This window comes from Aquarana catesbeiana, linkage group LG09 (assembly GCF_042186555.1).
Source record: "Aquarana catesbeiana isolate 2022-GZ linkage group LG09, ASM4218655v1, whole genome shotgun sequence".
Classification (NCBI taxonomy): domain Eukaryota; kingdom Metazoa; phylum Chordata; class Amphibia; order Anura; family Ranidae; genus Aquarana; species Aquarana catesbeiana.
In genome coordinates, this window is record NC_133332.1 from 64,260,628 (window position 1) to 64,279,776 (window position 19,149).

General features: G+C 44.3%; 1 protein-coding gene across 1 annotated transcript in view; it reads left to right on the forward strand.

Moving 5' to 3' along the window:
* Positions 1-19,149, forward strand: part of LOC141108915 (olfactomedin-4-like) — an 80,285-nt gene that overhangs the window by 42,858 nt on the left and 18,278 nt on the right. Inside the window, exons 3-4 of the mRNA XM_073600881.1 lie at positions 14,041-14,253; positions 18,760-18,919. Coding sequence (XP_073456982.1) covers positions 14,041-14,253; positions 18,760-18,919 — 373 coding nt within the window. The remainder of the gene's footprint in view (positions 1-14,040; positions 14,254-18,759; positions 18,920-19,149) is intronic.

Here is a 19,149-nt window from a genome sequence, read left to right on the forward strand (position 1 = left end):
CTCTGAGGGATGGCCTGTAATGCACAGTGCCCTGGATGGTGGTCCTCTGAGGGATGGCCTGTAATGCACAGTGCCCTGGATGGTGATCTGAGAGATGACCTGTAATGCACAGTGCCCTGGATACCACTGCTGTAATTGTAAAGTACTACACACCCACAGTTTGCTCTGCTCTCTGCTCAGGATGTTGGTGCCTGGCTGGCAGTTGTGTCATGACTCGGGAGTGGGACAGTCTCCTTGGGAGTAATTCTGGAGGCCTGGCTGTAATGCCCAGTGCTGCTCTGGTCTCTGGCAGTCGTCACGTTGCACACAGTCACTTGCTTGCTGGGAGTGGAAGAGGCGGAGCTCCGTGAAACCCGGAAGTTAATTCATGAGGGTAAACGTCCTTCCTTGCCATTTTCGTCCCGTTTTCGTTAATGAAAACGGATTTGATTTTTGTCATAGTTTTCGTCAGTGAAGGTAAATTTGGTGTACTTTTCATTTAATTTTCATCACTATAAAAATGCCGTTGACGAAAACTTTGACAAAAACATTTTCGTTGACAAAATTTACACTGGTTCAAACCCACAAGTGATTTTTTTCTACCACTACTTTTTCTTTATACCAGCAATTTAAATGAACAAATGCAATCATTTAGTGCTTGGATATAATGAATACTTCAATATAATACTTCTAGTACATTTCTTTATAAAGATCTCTACAGCAGACCAAAAAGAGGGGCAAATATGAAGGAAGGAGGTTAGAGATTAGTCAGTTCCTCCAAATCAGGGACAGTTGGAAGCTATGGATTAACAACTCTGGAAAGTCCACAGGGATTCTTTAAGATGGATATTTTTCAGCCTAATTCTTATTTTGTCTTCAATGAAAACTTTCAAAAGAGAATTTTCAAAAGGCACATATTATTGTTTGACTGAATACAATATTTTTACAAATTGAACTTTTTTTTTACATACAGTATATCATATACAGGCTCATAGATTCTCGTTGTAGTGATTTCCTGCTAAATAGTTGCTGGGTAAAAAGTAATTTAGAGGATAAGCTTAGAAAAAAAAACATTCCCCAAAGACTTTAGTGTCAGTTCACAAAGCTACATGAGTCATCTTAACAATAATCTCTAAATACTTTTATCAAGAACAAAAAAAAAAACTCAAAACATTCAATTAACACACCAAAAGACTGTATTTGTTGACTATAGGTATTTTTTTCATAAAGCGTTGTTATAGCTCCCCCTAAAAGGGCCTTTGTCTATGCTGTTCTCAGTAGTTGCCAGTAGAATCTTCCTCTTTATACAGCATTACCAATCAGGTTCAAAGTTTTGAAGCAAGTTCGAATGTGATTGTTGGCTCTGAAGCTTTCTGCATTTAAAAGACGGCAAGGAATCTGTACTGCCAAGAGATAAGAAAAAGATCACTAGTATAATGACCAGTGGCGGCTGGTGGGCTCTTTTTTTGGGGGGGAGGCAAGCAACAACCCCCCGGTGGCAATAAGACAGAACCTCCCGATGCAGCACTAACAGCACCGGGACTTATCCGCTCGCCGTGTGGCGGGGCTGTGGTGTCCTCCTGGAGTGCGGGCAGCGGCAACTCCGGTGTCCGCTCCCAAGCTTCCTCCGCCATGCGTCTCCTCTTCTGCCAAAGCTCTAGGCATCCTGATGCTTTGGCCAATTGGGAAACAGATCCTGATTGCCAGGGAGGAACTTCAGTGTGAAAATAGCAAAAATTAATTCGCTATCTGCACACAACAGGGTAGGATCAGCATGCAGTGCTCTGCGCCCCAAGCCCATTCTTTTTTGAACCCTATTAGAGCCTCTGGCTCTAATCAGGTGCTTCAAACCCCCCCCCCATTGGAATCCATAATCCGGCGCCCTAATATGTAGATCAGGGGACTGGACACATGGATAGGGGTTGGCGCCCATGCACCCTCTATGGACGGGCTGCCACTGATAATGACTAAAGGGGTTGAGGGGAATAGTGTACTAATACCTAGATGAAAATATATTTTCAATAAAGAAAGCTGAAGTAAAATTAGGTAAAGTTCATTTTTTGAGTTTTCTCACCTGCTATTTAGAGATATCTATGGAACTGTGACATGAGAAACAAGCAATAAAGAGCTTATAACAGCTTCTATGAACAGGAATTGTTGATTAGCAAGATGAATGGAATGAGTCATGTTCAAGCAGGGCTGGACTGGGACAAAAATTTGGCCCTGGACTTCACCCAGAGCGGCCCACTTTAATTTTGCAAACATGCACAAAAACAGTATATAAAACTATACGCAATTGTGCAATATGGATACTTATTGAGTTTGGGATGGATCTGAGGGAAGCGGTGCGGCCTTTGTATGGGGCATCAGAGCGACCTGGAGGAAAATTGACACCTTGCTCCCCAGTAGGGTGACCACACTTTCAGACTGAAATTCAGGGACAATTTTGCCAAGGACCGGGGAGAATGTAGTCTCAGGGTTGACGGGGAATTCAGCCACTCCTGAATTGCCGCCTTGGTCCCATGGTAGGGCCGGCCCTGGGCAGTACAGCAGTGCTCAAAATAATGGCCGCGCAGCCATTATTTTGACAGGCTGTCACTGAAACCGGCCCACTGAGCCACCGGCCCACCGGGAAACTCCCGGTAGTCCCGATGGCCAGTACATGCCCAAGGAAACCTGGACTGAGTAAAGAAGCCCATAGATGAGTCAGTTTTTTTGTTCAAATTTGTTCAAGCAGTGGTTTGAATGAAAAAAGCGAATTTGATTCCCCCATGCACACACTCAATGTGGATGGGAGAATCCTTCCCACTGAGCTATTGTATTCTGACAGCTGTATTCGACTTCTGAACATCCACAGTGCCCTTACATGGTTTGAAATTCGGCTGTTCCCTGCTGAACCAATCGAATTTCAGTCCATGTATGACCAGCTTTAAGCATTGAGCCTTTTTTAACCTGCCGTTGGAGTGAAAATCTAGTTGCCTGGATGTTATACTGAATTTATTTTTTCAGTACTCTGAGTCACTGACCCTCATCAATATATATATAAGGTATGCTTACAAATTTCTTGCCCCTTTGATTGTGGTAGCTCTTCCTACAATCTGGATTAAGGGTGCCAATTGATGGGTGAAGGTGGTGTTCTGCACAGAGTGAAAAAATACTTATTTTTAAAGTGTGTAGAGACCGTGTGAGAATGAACTGGTGTCTCCTCTTACTAGGGAGAACCTAGCTGTTAGACTGTACTCCCCAAATAGTCTTGACCTCCTAAGAGGGAGATCTTCAAAGATTTTATTAAGAATCAATAGTAGATTGCAAGACCGACTAGAAACCAGCAAAGCTTGTGCCTGATCCAGTAAGATATGTTGTCTCTGGTGCCTGAGAAATTAGTCATGGATGAGGAAGAGAAGGCAAGAGTCCACCAGTGTGATTCTGAGACCAATGGGAAAAGGAAGATGATGGACAGGCACAGGCTAATTGTGAGTCTGAAACTTCTGGTTTGGTTTCTGAACTGATTAGACAACGTTGTGGATATACTGAAGCTAAAATGTGTTTGATGATTCCCAAAATGCATCTAAGGCCCTTTGAGTTTTACCTTGAAAGGTCAGCCTATGACTGCCAATTCTTACATGATGAAGAGTTCTAATCCATTGACTTTCCTGATCTGTGTGCTTGTTCTGCCCCAGTGGCTTAAAGTATTGAAGAGGCAGCCAGACAACTAGCATTTTCAGAAGCTCTGTTCAGCAATGGCAGGTTCCATATTGCTCTCATTACCAGAGGCAGAGTTTTTCTGTTTGACCACTGAGCAGGAATCTGTCTGTATGAAGGAAATCATGGCTCCTTGCAATACTATTTTTATCTCAGATGCCTTCAGTCCTGATAAATTCCTAAAACTTCAACTTTTCTGTCATTTAAATGTAAAAGTCCTATCAACTCTTCTGGGAAGCTAAGTTTACCCAATTTCAGGTCAGCCTATGCCATCTAAGAGCAAACACTACATGGTGCCTGGTATGACATTTACTCATCAATATTCCCTTCTTTAAAACACTCGTATTATACAGGAGAAACCTGAAATCGGGTAAATTTAGCTTCCTAGATGAGTTGATCCATTAATTCAGGTAGAATTGGATTATGATTTAATTTCGTGCATTTGGATAGCCAGAGCAGAGTTCACATTTCAGTGTTTTTCGGGGGGGTTTTGGCTTTCCAAACGGTTTATGGGAGCAATGTGACCTACAAATAAACAATCAGAGACTCTATAAAATGCTATATCTCTTGTAAAAATTAAAAAAAAGCTTCCTCCAAGTATTACTCACTCTGTGGCTAAGATAAAAGGCAGTATAGAGAGAGGTCATTGCTGCTTGTAGGAAAATGTGGTAAAAATACAGTGTGGGAGGCTAGAGCATCAGTGATTTAGAGCAGTGGGTTGCAGTAAGAAAACTGCCAAAATGTTACCACTTTCCAAACTCTGAGCTACTACAAACTACTACTTACTACAGTTTCTGGAATGAGTAGCTTGTGCTGTTTGTGCACCTATGCCTTCCTCTCTAGGTACTTTGCTGCCCCAAGGCTCCTGCCCGCTGCTAGGTTTAGACCGTGAGTAACATTTTTGGATTTGGAAGTGCCTCAGACTAATTCTTATGTCTATACTGATTATGGCCATATTCCCACTACCGTTGTCAGAGCTTGCCAAAGTTTCTATGCAGCAAAAACAACAAAACATTGGTATACATTATTTCTAGGGATGCTATGAGCTGCTTTTTTTGCCACATGATCTTTTTAGGCAGTTGCCAGGTGCTTCCCAATCCAATTTGCAAAATTCAGCTTCATTTGCTGCTCTGAATTGCACACTTTTTAAACCTGGTTTGGATTCCTAATGATTACAATAGGACTTCTGCTTTGGAAATTCCATACAGAAGAGGTTTCACAAAGTCATATACAGTATAGCATATTGTAATTTGGTTATTGCTCTTTCATTTACTCTACTGAATAAGTGAGAAGCAATTAGATAAACAAGGTTTTCCTGAATATGGGGACTTTCGTAAATATTAGACAACAATAAAGTACAAAAATAAGAAGGTCTCACAATCTGGCAGGAACATCTTTATAAAAATGTTTGCACATTTCTCTGTTGGGTATGATTTAAAATAACCAGGGGAGGGCTGGACTGTGGCTCCCTGGGCCACTACTATTAAGATATATTGGGCTGATGGTCCTCAGTGGAAATACTTTACTATCCAGTCAGAGTGGGACCTACACATGCTGGATATTAGATAGCTACTTGCACACTGTTTAGACCTGTGATCACAGCATTTGTCAGAGGGAATTCTACCAACATTGACTTACTTTGCAGATTTGAGATGTTATGTGACCGAATGCCCAAAAGCGCAAAGGAAGCTTGTAGTGCTTACCCCCAAAGGAACCACTTGATGTTTTGGGTACTCTGTTCTTCTACCCATGACTCTTCCAAGAACTCTGTACTCTCTAACACACCTGGCTGGGCTAAAGATAATCATTTTATTTATTTCAGGTACTTATATAGTACCATCAATTTACACAGTGCTTTAAAAAAACATTAACATCAGTCTCTGTTCTCAAGGAGCTTACAATCTTAGGTCCCTAACTCACATTTATACATACACATACTAGGCAAATTTACCTACCCACATGTCTTTGGGATGTGAGAGGAAACCGGAGTACCTAGAAAACCGCAGAAGAACAGTGATAACATGCAAACTCTGTGCAGGTAGTGCTGTGGTTGGGATTCGAATCAAGGACCCTAGTGCTGCTAGGCAGAAGTGCTAACCACTTAACCACTGTGCTGCCCTAATACAGATGCCTGTGTATTTAAATACCCCCAAACACAGCAACACATATACACTAAAAAAAGACACAGACCTTTTTAAGTATCAGTCAACTATATTGTAATTGGTGTAAATAAAAAAGGTATACAAATATATTTCATAAAGCAATAGTTATACTGAAATGGGTTCAACATAAAAGGTTATACCACAGCAGTTAACGATCAAACATCAGCAAATAGTAATATAGTAGTAGTTAACCCCCCCCCCCAAGTCAATACTTTGTAGAACCGCCTTTCACTGCAATTACAGCTGCAAGTCTTTTTGGGCATGTCTCTACCAGCTTTGCACATCTAGAGAGTGACCTTTTTGCACCTTCTTCTTTGCAAAATAGCTCAAGCTCTGTCAGATTGGATGGAGAGCGTCTGTGAGCAGCATTTTTTAAGTTTTGCTGCAGATTCTCAATTGGATTTAGGTTTGGACTTTGACTGGGCCATTCTAACACATAAATATGCTTTGATCTAAACCATTCCATATTAGCTCTGGCTGTATGTTTAAGGTTGTTGTCCTGCTAGAAGGTGAACCTCTGCCCCAGTCTTAGGTCTTTTGCAGACTCTAACAAGTTTTCTTCTAAGATTGCCCTGTATTTTTGCTCCATCCATCTTCCCATCAACTGACCAGCTTCCCTGTTCCTGCTGAAGAAAAACATCCCCACAACATGATGCTGCCACCACCGTGTTTCATGGTGGGGATGGTGTGTTCAGGGTGATGTGCAGTGTTAGTTTTCCACCACACATAGCATTTTGTTTTTAGGCCAAAAAGTTAAATTTTGGGCTCATCTGACCAGAGTACCTTCTTTCACATGTTTGCTGTGCCCCCCACATGGCTTCTTGGAAACTCCTTGTGGCTTTCTTCTAACAATGGCTTTCTTCTTGCCACTCTTCCATAAAGGCCAGATTTGTGGAGTGAACGACTAATAGTTGTCCTGTGAACAGATTCTCCCACCTGAGCTCCCACCTGAGCTCCTCCAGAGTTACCATGGGCCTCTTGGCTCCTTCTCTGATTAATGCTCTCCTTGCCCGGCCTGTCAGTTTAGGTGGACAGCCATGTCTTTGTAGGTTTTCAGTTGTGCCATACTCTTTCCATTTTCAAATGATGGATTGAACAGTGCTCAATGAGATGTTCAAAGCTTGGGATATTTTTTTTATAACCGAACCCTGCTAAAAACTTCTCCACAACTTTATCCCTGACCTGTCTGCTTTGTTCCTTGGCCTTCATGATGTTGTTTGTTCACTAAGGTTCTCTAACAAACCTCTGGGGGCTTCACAGAACAGATGTATTTATACTGAGATTAAATTACACACAGATGGACTTTAGTTACTAATTAGGTGACTTCTGAAGGCATTTGGTTCCACTATATTTTAGTTAGAGGTATCATAGTAAAGGGGCTGAATACAAATACACGCCATACTTTTCACTTTTAAAAACAATGAAGAATTAACCATAACCTAAGGCATAAGGCAGCTTAGCTAAGGGGGGTGGAGAGGACCTATGGATGGTTACAGTCAGCAATGCATGCAATAGTGAAGTGTTCCTAGCTGACTAGTAAAGATGTCCAGATCACTGCCTTTGCTTCACTCACATACCTGCCAACTTTAGAACTTGAGAATGAGGGACACTTTAGGGAGGTAGAGATCTGTAGCGCGCTATTCACGCTGTAGCAAAGAGTGCTTGTGGCCAAACTGTTTGTGGGGAAGCTTGAGGGGCATGGAAAAAAAAACCCAGGCTTCCTTTTATCCATAAAATATGCTTTGATTGTTGTGTCACAGGCAAGAGTCTCACAGACACATATGAACCCTAGTACTGGCATTTTAAAAAAAAGGAAAAAGGCTTCTATTACATATGGTTGTGCACAAACTGAAAAGAGACAGAGAGCTAACACCTTGTCTGAGCCTACCTTAAAGAAGAACTTCATTAAAATAATCAAGGACTGCTTAGCAACCAGTAATGGTTGAGACAACAGACACTTTGGTGAGAAGTGTATAATGTACAATATTGTGCAGGATTCTGTAAGGCAGAGTGCAGGGGTCAATGGCGTGCAAGGGTCAGGATTGCGTAACACACAGAGTTCTGCAGTCAGTGTCAGGTTTAGGATACATAACAGAGAGTGCAAGAGTCCAGGGTGTGTAATGCAATGTATTCAAGGATCAGGAGTATGTACAGTAACACACAGAGAGCAGGGGTCAGAATTGCGCAGAGTGCAGGGGGCAAGACTGTTATGCTCAGAATGCCGGGGTCTAGAAGTATGTAATGCACAGAATGCAGGCGTCAGCAGGATTATGCACAGAATATAGGGGACAAGAGTTTGTAATGCACGAAATGCAGGCGACGGGAGAGTCTAATGCAGAGAATGCAGGAGACAGGAGTGTGTAATGCATAGTAAGAATCAGGAGTACAAAGCAAAAAGAGTGCAGGTGTCAGGGTTGTGTAATGCACAGTGTAGGGGTCAGGAGATGCAAAGTCCCCCCCCCCTCCGTAAGCAGTATTCTCCCCACTTTACCCTTTCAGCAAAAATCTCCACTCTCTCCCCTCAAAAAAAGCAGCGCTAATTTGCACGCTTACCCCTCCCAAAGCAAATCTTTACCCCCTCCCCAGCACAAATCCCCCCAATCCCCCCCACCTCAGCACAGATCCTCCTCTACCCCCACCTTAAGGGTAGGAGTGTGGCAGCTCCCAAGGTTTTATCTAAAAATCCTCCTTCCCCCAATCAATTCTTCCAGCACAATACCCTCCTCAAAAATCACCCTCTCAGCACAAATCCTATCCCTTAAATCACTCCTCCCCCTATCCAGAACAACCCCCCTCCTCCATCTTGGAACAAATACTCTGCCCCCCTATCCCCTCCAGCACAAATAAACTTACAGCCCCCAAATTTTAACAAAATCCCTGCGTACCACAAATCCTGGCTGGGTCTCAGAGCCCAAAACTGAAACAAGTCCTGGCACATTGTTTTTAAATTTGTATCTAAATACCTGTCTTTTTTTAATATTTTCTATCAATAAAAAAATGTGCGTTTTATTTTTAACGTGTAATTACTGGGTACCGAGATAGTCCATTGGTTCTATTTATATGGGGACATATGGGAAAATTGTCTCCAGCTTCCCTGTATCTGCACATGCTCAGTTGCTCTCTATTTTTAGCCACTGTGCTGAAAATGTAGAGGCCGATCTGATGACAGCCTATAGATTTATTGATTTTTAGGGGCTCTGAGCCTCAGCAAAATGGCAGCCTACAGCAAGAAGAATCAGGGACACTACTGGAGGCAATTTACCAATGATTTTGGTATTATAATTACCGTATTTATCTGCGTATAACACACAGCAGCGTATAACAGGCACCCCAAGTTTAGGAGGGAAGTTTAAGGAAAAAAACTTTTAGGAGGGAAGTTTAAGGAAAAAAACTTACATTTTAAATGCCCATCATTTGTAAAACTTAACTCTGGCACTGCAACAGTGGGGGTAGTGTGGGACACCTTAAAAGCCTTTCTTAGGGGGTTACTACACCAGCAGGTGGTAAAAATAAAGAACAAGTCAAGGGAACTGGAGGCTAGGGCTAGAAAAGAAGTGATGGAATCAGAAGCACAGTATGTGACAGACCCAACCCCAGAGAAACATGAAATATGGCTCAAGAGGCAGCAAGAGTATAAAGAAGTAATTAATAGAAAAACCGAGAACAAGAGGCTCTTTCAGAGACAAAATTACTTTGGAGAAGGGGAAAAGACGGGTCGTATGCTTGCACTCTTAGTTAAGTCCAACACATCTCCTCCAGCTATCTCCTCAATTAGAACCACATCTTGAGAGATATCATCTGAACCCGCGGCAGTCTTGGAGGCTTTTTCTACATTTTATACGGACCTGTACAGGTCGCGCCAGCGTTCAGACAGGCATGACATGGATAGGTTCCTGGAGGGAGTTGACTTACCTGTACTTTCAGAGGTAGAAAGGAGAGAGATGGAGTCCCCTCTGACCTTAGAGGAGATGCAAAGAGCAGTTGCGGAGCTGTCTGGTAAGAAATCCCCGGGCCCAGATGGGTTACCACTGGAGATTTATAAGCAACATGGAGAGGTCCTGCTCCCGGAGCTCCTAGAGGTGTTGGGGTGGGCAGCAAAGGAGGGTAGGCTGCCCTCTTCAATGACAGAGGCTAATATAGTAGTAATACCGAAGGAAGGTAAGGACCAATCGGAAGTTTCCTCCTACAGGCCCATATCATTATTGTGCTCCGATGTTAAAATCATTGCAAGAGCACTGGCATCTAGATTAAATAAATGTATTGCAAAACTTGTGCACTAGCACAAATATCAGAAGGGCGTATTTGAACCTCCAGGTGCCAACAGAAAATACGGGTTCTAGAGCTATCTTGTCCCTCAACATAGCCAAGGCTTTTGATAGCCTTGAGTGGGAGTACCTTTGGTGGTCACTGGAGAGGTTCGGATTTGGCCCGGTATTTATCAGATGGGTGAAATTGCTATACAATCGCCCTAGCGCTAGGCTCAAAATAAACAACGGTTACTCAGAGCATTTTCTGCTTGAGAGGGGGACAAGACAGGGGTGTCCTCTGTCCCCCCTCTTATTCGCTCTAGCTATGGAGCCTTTAGCGGAAGCGGTGAGGGCATCGGCTGAGTTACGGGGATTTCAGAGGAAATGGGGTGAAGAAAGGATAGCGCTATATGCAGATGATGTGTTATTTTTCCTGGGAGATACGGGATCCTCCTTGGAAAAAGTGATGCACATAGTTGAGGAATTTGGCAATTTCTCAGGTTTATCTATTAACTGGGAGAAATCGTCCCTCTTGCAAGTCGACCCATTGGATGACTCTACCTCGGTGGGAATCCCCCAGTTAAAGATTACAGAGAAAATGAAATATCTTGGCATAGTGCTGTCTAAAGACCCTAATTTGTTTATTGAGGATAATTTAGCCCCTTTACTACTGAAATTCAAGAAGAAATGTGACATTTGGAGCAGATTACCCCTGTCCGTGGCCGGACGGGCTAATCTGGCCAAAATGATATGGTTGCCGCAGCTGTTGTATTTATTCCACAACTCCCCGACTTGGATCGGAGAGAAATGGTTCCAAAAAATCTAAGCTCTCTTTAGGGAGCTAATAGGGAAAAAAGGACAGGCCAGGATCGCCCTGCAAACGCTGCAGCGCCCTGACACGGAGGGGGGATTGGGCGTTCCTTATCCATTCGGTTATTATTTGGCAGCCCAGCTACAACAGTTGGGGGGATGCGCCAGTGGGGGAGGAGGAAATAATAACGCCAAAAATATGCTACAGGGGAACCCGCATAATTTATTAGTTGAGGCACTAGAGGCAGGCTCACGACCAGAGGAGATCCCGACACTTAAGATGATTATTAAAGTTTGGCAGACAGTTAGAAAAATCATGGGGTATAATGGAATCTCAGAATATTCACCAATCTGGAATAACAAATATCTACATGTATTACTAACCATAGACAAAAACAAGCTGTGGGAGAGATGCGGGGTGAGTCGGTTGATCCAACTGTAGGAGGGGGATACCTTAAAATCATTTGAGGATCTGAGGCAAGAGTATGGGATACCAAATCAAATATTTTACAGCTACCTACAGATTAGACACGCTCTGGGTAAACAGTTTAGTGCTCAGCCGCTCACTTGGAGCAAGATCTCATTACTACAAAAAATAATCAAATCAGACACCACCAAGGGACTTATAGCTGAGATATATGCTCAATTAATGAACAGAATCATCACTCAGGCGGGGCCCTTTGGGAGTAGGGACAGATGGGAGGCAGATGTGGGGCAAATAACAGATGTTCAGTGGAAGAGAATATTAGAACTAGGCCCAGAGACATCGATTTCTCCCTCACAAAAAGCCTCGCAACTGTTACTACTGCATAGAGCTTATTACACCCCTAAGAAATTATATATGTTTGGATGTAGGCCTGATGATGAGTGCCCTAGATGTCGCGATACAGGGGACTTAATACATATGACGTGGAGATGCCCAAAACTGGTTAGATATTGGCATGAGATCTTAGAAATAATTAACACCACATTTAGAGTCAAATTAGAGCCCGAACCTAAAACATGTATTCTGGGTTACATAAGCAAAGAACTAGGCGATAGGAGTACGGTAATAGCTGTTGCAAGGTGCTTGTATCAAGCAAGAAAATTACCGGTAATTGCTCAATCTTGGCAATCAAGAACACCTCCGACCCCGGAAGATTGGGTCAGTACCATCAACTCTTTAGTGTGGAAAGAAAAAACATTCTTCACCAGGTCGGGTAACTATAACAAATTTATAAAGGTATGGAATCCATGGGTACTAGGGATGGTGGGCTCCTCGTCAGTGCTACACTAGTGTTCATGAGTAACTGCTGTCCTAACCAGGAGAGGCGACACAGAATAGTCTCCAGTAGAAACATTTAGAGAGTGTAACAAGAAGGGTAGTATGTTAGGAACTAGGTGTGCAAAAGGTTTGGTTCCTCGGAGGGAGGGTGGCGGGGGGGGGGGGGGGTATAAAATCCAGAAAAGGAGTATTCTTGCTAATTGGAATCGTAGTATGGTTATATTGTAAATGTTATGTCTTTTTTATATTTTGTACTGCTGCAAATAACTTAAATAAAAAGAAAAAAAAAAAATGTCCATCAATGCAGCCTTGCACAGCGACCATCTGCAGCCTTGTCCAATGTCCATCTGCAGCCTTGTCCAGTGTCCATCTGCAGCCTTGTCCAGTGTCCATCTGCAGCCTTATCCAGTGTCCACCTGCAGCCTTTCCCAGTGTCCATCTGCAGCCTTGTCCAGTGTCCATCTGCAGCCTTGTCCAGTGTCCACCTGCAGCCTTGTCCAGTGTCCACCTGCAGCCTTGCCCAGTGTCCATCTGCAGCCTTGTCCAGTGTCTATCTGCAGCCTTGTCCAGTGTCCACCTGCAGCCTTATCCAGTGTCCACCTGCAGCCTTGTCCAGTGTCCACCTGCAGCCTTGTCCAGTGTCTGTCTGCAGCCTTGCCCAGTGTCCATCTGCAGCCTTGTCCAGTGTCCATCTGCAGCCTTGTCCAGTGTCCACCTGCAGCCTTGTCCAGTGTCTACCTGCAGCCTTGCCCAGTGTCCATCTGCAGCCTTCCCCAGTGTCTGTCTGCAGCCTTGCCCAGTGTCCATCTGCAGCCTTGTCCAGTGTCCACCTGCAGCCTTGTCCAGTGTCCATCTGCAGCCTTGCCCAAAATTGCAACATGCTTGGTTTTTAATTTGCTGCTGCCGCTGAGATATTCAGCTCCTCTCGCTGCCGACATAGAGCGAGCCGAGCCGAGTGTACTGTGTACTCGGCTACTCGGCTCTGCTCACAGTTACGCCCCTTTCCTACCCCTTGGCCTGGCTCCTATGATGGATACAACACCGGTCCAATGGCGTGAAGTAAAGGCTAGGAGGCGGGACTGGGCGTGACTGCGAGCAGAGCCAAGTGGAGCCGAGTACACAGTACACTCGGCTTCGTCAATGTCGGCGGCGCTCCTCTTGCCCTCACAGACAGTGGGGGATCGGTGTATAACACGCACCCACGATTTCCCCCTGATTTTAAGGGAAAAAAAGTGTGCGTTATACGCCGATAAATACGGTATTAATGTGGAATGTATGTTCCTTGCTAAAGAACATTATTTTTAATCAAGTTGTTATGGGTAAAGTTTCACATTAAAGTTTCCTTCTAGGTCAGAGGTACTCAGTCCTCCCTGAAAATAACACAGAAGAGTGATCGTCATCATGGCGGCAGGAAGGTTAACCCGGACTTTACTACCTAAAAAGATTAAATCAACAAATAACCTTTAATGTTACTGTATTGTTGAGACCACAAGAGGACAAATAGGAGCTGCATTCTCCAACTCGCAGACCACATACTAATTCCAGGGATGATGTGTAAAGTGCATCTGCCAAAACCTTTAATTCTGTTGTGGTTAAAGTGAGAAAGCTTTGAAACTGTCAGATTTGTATTCTATGTGTTCTTTTTGGGGAGATTTCGCCTCACTTCCAAACCTTAAAAAAAATGGCTTCAAGTATACTTTAGTTCAAATTTCCCTAATGGGACACAGAAGGCAAAAATCCTAATAGGAGCATTAATTATTTCCTACGTTATCCAAAATGGAAAAAAAAAAAACTTTTGTTTTCAGATATACAGTATATTCAGCAGACTGTAAGATATACTGACAATAATAACTACAGATGTGAATTCTTTGTACAGATCTACATCTATCAGAGCACACTGACTGTGTACATAGAGCAGATGAAGAACCTGACCAAACGTGTGGAGATCATGGAGAACGGAGGTCTTTCCTATACTGAGCTGGAGTTTGAGCTCATTAAGTTGGAGATCAAAGAGATGGAGATCCTCATAGTGCAGCTGAAAGAGTCATTTAATGGCTCCAGTGTCATCATAGAGACTCTCTACCAGGAGGTAAGACAAAACTTTATATTCTCACAGTAGTGTAAGGACCTTATTTCTTTTCCTAAATTGTGCAATTCACTAAGAGCAATGCTACCCTAGTGCTTAAAGACAACCTGTCTTTGGATCTCTTATTTCAAGAAAAATCCTTCCATACATTTAGCATATTTTATGCATGTTATTTAAAAGCCTTCTTAGTGCAGACATCCAAATGCCCAAGACTGCTGCTGGGTGCAGGGTTGGATGTAATGTCAGCTCAGTTGACACTTTATAGTATTCCCCATTGCTCCTTCCCATAATGATAAAAGGTTACGTCAGGAGGTAAGCAAAGGGATAAAGGAGCTGGGCCAGCACAGAGAATAATCAGACACTCCAGTCCCAGAGGAGGAGAGTGTTATAATGTACAAGGAGGGTGGAGACTGTGCTAAGAACTGACTAGAATTTTTTTTTAACTTTGGCACATTGCAAGTGAAAAAAAATGTAAACTTAAAACTTTTATGTGCAGTTTTTAAAGAGGAAACTTTACCAATCCCCTTTACCAATCCCCTCACTCACCTGCAATCCAGCACTCTCTAGCTATACCCCCCCCCCCAAAGTGATATCACCAGGATCTGCTTCTGTTTGATCTGCAACTGCCATGGTTTTGCACATGTGATCAGTTATGTCACCATTTTCCCTCCTCACACACCAATGTATCCATGGACATGCCCCTCCCTACCTTAAAGAACTTCTCAAACCACAAAACCCAACACGTTCCCTCCGTTCCATTAATCCCAACTTTCTTCATATACCCAGAACTAGACTTAGAACAATGGGAGACAGGGCCTTTTCTGCAGCTGCTCCGTGCCTGTGGAATGCCCTACCTGACACCTCGAGGGTTCCTCAATCCACTGACTGTTTTAAAAAAGGTCTTAAGACATTTCTTTTTAGTAAAGCCTTTTGTCATTTTTAGATGTTTTGTTTAATTGTATAAACTGCTCATTTTTCTGTTTCTTTTAACTTGTAGCACTTTGAGATCTTTTGATGAAAAGGGCACTATAAATAAAATTTATTATTTATTATTATTATTATTATTATTATTATTATTCATTTTGCCATTTGATGGTTTGACAGTTTGGTTGAGGACACAGCAAATGTGACAGTTAGCAATCCAGGCATTCCAAGAATGTAACTGTTTTTTAAACCATTAAATCGATGAGTTTCGTTCCACTTTATGATTTACTGCTGTTCAGGGGCTCTGGGCTTCAGCAAAATGGCAGCCTGCAGCAAGAAGAAACAGGAATAATGCTGGAGGCAATCTACAGCACATTTTGGTAGCATAATTATTAATGTGGAATGTATGTTCCTTGCTAAAGAACATTATTTTCTATCAAGTTGTTATGGGTAAAGTTCCACTTTAATGCCGCGTACACACGATCAGACTGTCTGGCATACTTGGTCCGGCACACTTTCCGACGGAATGTGTCCGCCAGGTGTGCCGGACTTTAAAACGGACGGACTTGCCCACACATGACCGGACTTTCTGGCGGGCTAAATCCGCCCGTCTTTCCGACGGACTTTCGCCGGAGTTACGGCGGACTTTCAGAATGAACGGACTTGCCCACACATGGACAAGTCCATTCATTTTGAACGTGACTCAGGTGCGACAGGACTAGAAAAGGAAGTCAATCTTGCCGCTTTTATCGGCGAGATTGACACCTTGCGAGCCCCGTCGCGGGTCATACCAGGCCCTTAAGTCTGGTATGGGTTATAAAGGGAACCCCCTATGCCGAAAAACGGCGCGGGGTCCCCCCTTAAATCCATACCAGACCCCGATCCGAGCACGCAGTCCGGCCAGTCAGAAAAGGGGGTGGGGATGAGCGAGCGCCCCCCCCTCCTGAACCGTACCAGGCCGCATGCCCGAAACATAGGGGGTGGGTGCTTTGGGGGAGGGGGCCCTGCGGGGCCCCCCCACCCCAAAGCACCTTGTCCCCATGTTGATGAGGACAAGGGCCTCTTCCCGACAACCCTGGCCGTTGGTTGTCGGGGTCTGTGGGCGGGGGGCTTATCGGAATCTGGGAGCCCCCCTATAATAAGAGGGCCTCCAGATTCCGGGCCCCCCACCCTATGTGAATGAGTATGGGGTACATGGTACCCCTACCCATTCACCTAGGGAAAAAGTGTCAATAATAAAACACACTACACTGGTTTTTAAATTAATTTATTAAACAGCTCCGGGGGGTCTTCCTCCGGCTTCGGGGGTCTTCTTCCGGCTTCGGGGGTCTTCTTCCGGCTTCGGGGGTCTTCTTCCGGCTTCGTGGGGTCCCCCCGGTTCCTCTTCTCCCGGCGTCCGGTTGGTTCTTCTCCGCTCTCTCTGGCCTCTTCTCCCGGTGTTCCAGTTCTTCGGCCGGCTCCTCCGCTCCTCCTCAACATCACCCGGTGACCACGCCCCCTAAAACGTCACAGTCCCAGCATGCCCAGGGACTGTGACATCATAAGGGGGTGGGGTCTCCGCCTATATAAGTCACAACGGAGCGCTCAGAGAGCAGTCCACCGGGAGAGAGCATCGTGTCAACATCTGGAGAAGAGAAGAGGGAAGAAGACAAGAAGCCCAGAAGTCCGGACCTCCGCTGGCAAAAGAGCTGCCTGAAGACAGCGGAGGAGCCGAAGAACTGGAACACCAGGAGAAGAGGCCGGAGAGAGCGGAGAAGAACCAACCGGACGCCGGGAGAAGAGGAACCGAAGGGACCCCCCGAAGCCGGAAGAAGACCCCCGAAGCCGGAAAAAGACCCCCCGGAGCTGTTTAATAAATTAATTTAAAAACCTGTGTAGTGTATTTTATTATTGACACTTTTTCCCTAGGTGAATGGGTAGGGGTACCATGTACCCCATACTCATTCACATAGGGTGGGGGCCGGGATCTGGGGGCCCTCTTATTATAGGGGGCTCCCGGATTCCGATAAGCCCCCCGCCCGCAGACCCCGACAACCAACGGCCAGGGTTATCGGGAAGAGGCCCTTGTCCTCATCAACATGGGGACAAAGCACCCACCCCCCATGTTGAGGGCATGCGGCCTGGTATGGTTCAGGAGGGGGGGGGGCGCTCGCTCGTCCCCACCCCCTTTCCTGACCGGCCGGGCTGCGTGCTCGGATCGGGGTCTGGTATGGATTTTAGGGGGTACCCCACAACGTTTTTTCGGCGTAGGGGGTCCCCTTTAAAATCCATACCAGACCTAAGGGCCTGGTATGCCCCGCGCTCGCCGCAATAGGAAAATTTGTTTTTCCTATTGCAGCGAGCGCGAAATGCAATACCCTGCCCTTGCGTCGTATCTGGTCCGTTGGACCAGCATACAGACGAGCGGGCTTTCCGTCGGACCAGCACACAGATGAGCGGAATTTCCGCTAGAAACTGAGTCCGACGGAAAGATTTAAAACATGTTTCAAATCTAGGTCCGGCGGGCTTTTGGGAAAAAGTCCGCCGGAAAAGTCCGCCGGACCAGAGTCTGCTGGAAAGTCCGCTCATGTGTATGCGGCATAAGGGAAAATGCTGGAGGAAATTTACCTGTGGAAGCTGGGCTGGAGAGGGAAAACTTCACTTAAGAATATTGTAGGGTAGCTGGTTGGGAGCTAGCTGGATATAGGCCTTGTGAGTGAGAATTTTTGCTCATAGCTCCAGATATAAAAGTACTTCTTAAGGGTGAGATACCAGAAGTTGCTGTTCAAGGACTGTAACTATTCTCATAAGGGTCTCAAATTCACCGGCTGTCTCCTCTTTATTCAGCATATTCTTGAGGCTGCTACTATAGGGCCCAATACCGAACACAGGGTGGGTAGCCTCTGACCAGGTAGAGGGTTCCAAGTTATATCCAGCAGCTCCTCCAGCTCTACACTTTAAAAAAGAAAAAATGCACGCTAAATACATGAATGAAGAATTTTTCAAATGTTTACTTTATTAATGTTTTCTTTAGGTGCAGCTTTTGAGTGTATGTAGAGTGAAACTCTAGCCAAAGCCTTTTTGAATAGAGCAGAAAAGGTTTAGATCATCTGTCATCTCCTCATTTCTGTCTGAACTCTTATTGCTAAATAATAAAAAAAAAAAGTGACACACTCATATTAAAGACCAATTGTGGGATAAATGTATGTGCTCATCCAGTGAGGGGCATGAAGGGAACTTTCTGTCCACGCTGGTGTCTCCATGCTTATTTTCATTTTTTTTTTTGAGCATGGCGGTCAGCTTTAGGTGTTAGATGGATTTAGTTTTGGATGGATATAGAAAGATTCAATCCCTTGTTGACTTTATATATTATTAGTGGACACTGGCAGTAACATCTTCTACCTCAGTAATACCAGGGGGTCACTGTCACCATTTAGTAACTATCAGTCATTAGATGATCTTCCTATGAATGATGTAATCTACCAAGTGCAACTCCACTCTTACAGGAGAGACTTTTCCACCAATGACCTTTTTGAAAAAGGTAGTTGCAAGTAAAATGTTCAGTTTTAGAATTGTTCTACCAGTATGTTTCTATTTTCTTTGTAGATCCGTAATATTTCCATCATAGTGAATCAGTTGGAAATCTATGATAAGAACAACGTGTTGGTGATTAGACGGGAGATTGAGGCTCTGAAGAAACGCCTGGAGGAATGTGAGAAGAACCATACAAAACCAGAGTATCCTTCCCTTCCTTCACCAGATATTGGTAGGTTAGAGTAAAGACTGAATTTCGCTGGATAATGTTACATTTTCAAATGTATAACATTATACAGCAGCCATACCATAGGTCCTTGTCTACTTGCTTTCTTTGTATTGCCAATGTATTGCTGTTTTGTCTTTTACACAACCGTTTCTCTTCTTTGTGTGATCCTTTGCTTCCATCCAAACCCACTCTAATCCCTCTTACTTTTTGTCCATATCCAGCCATGTCCGCTT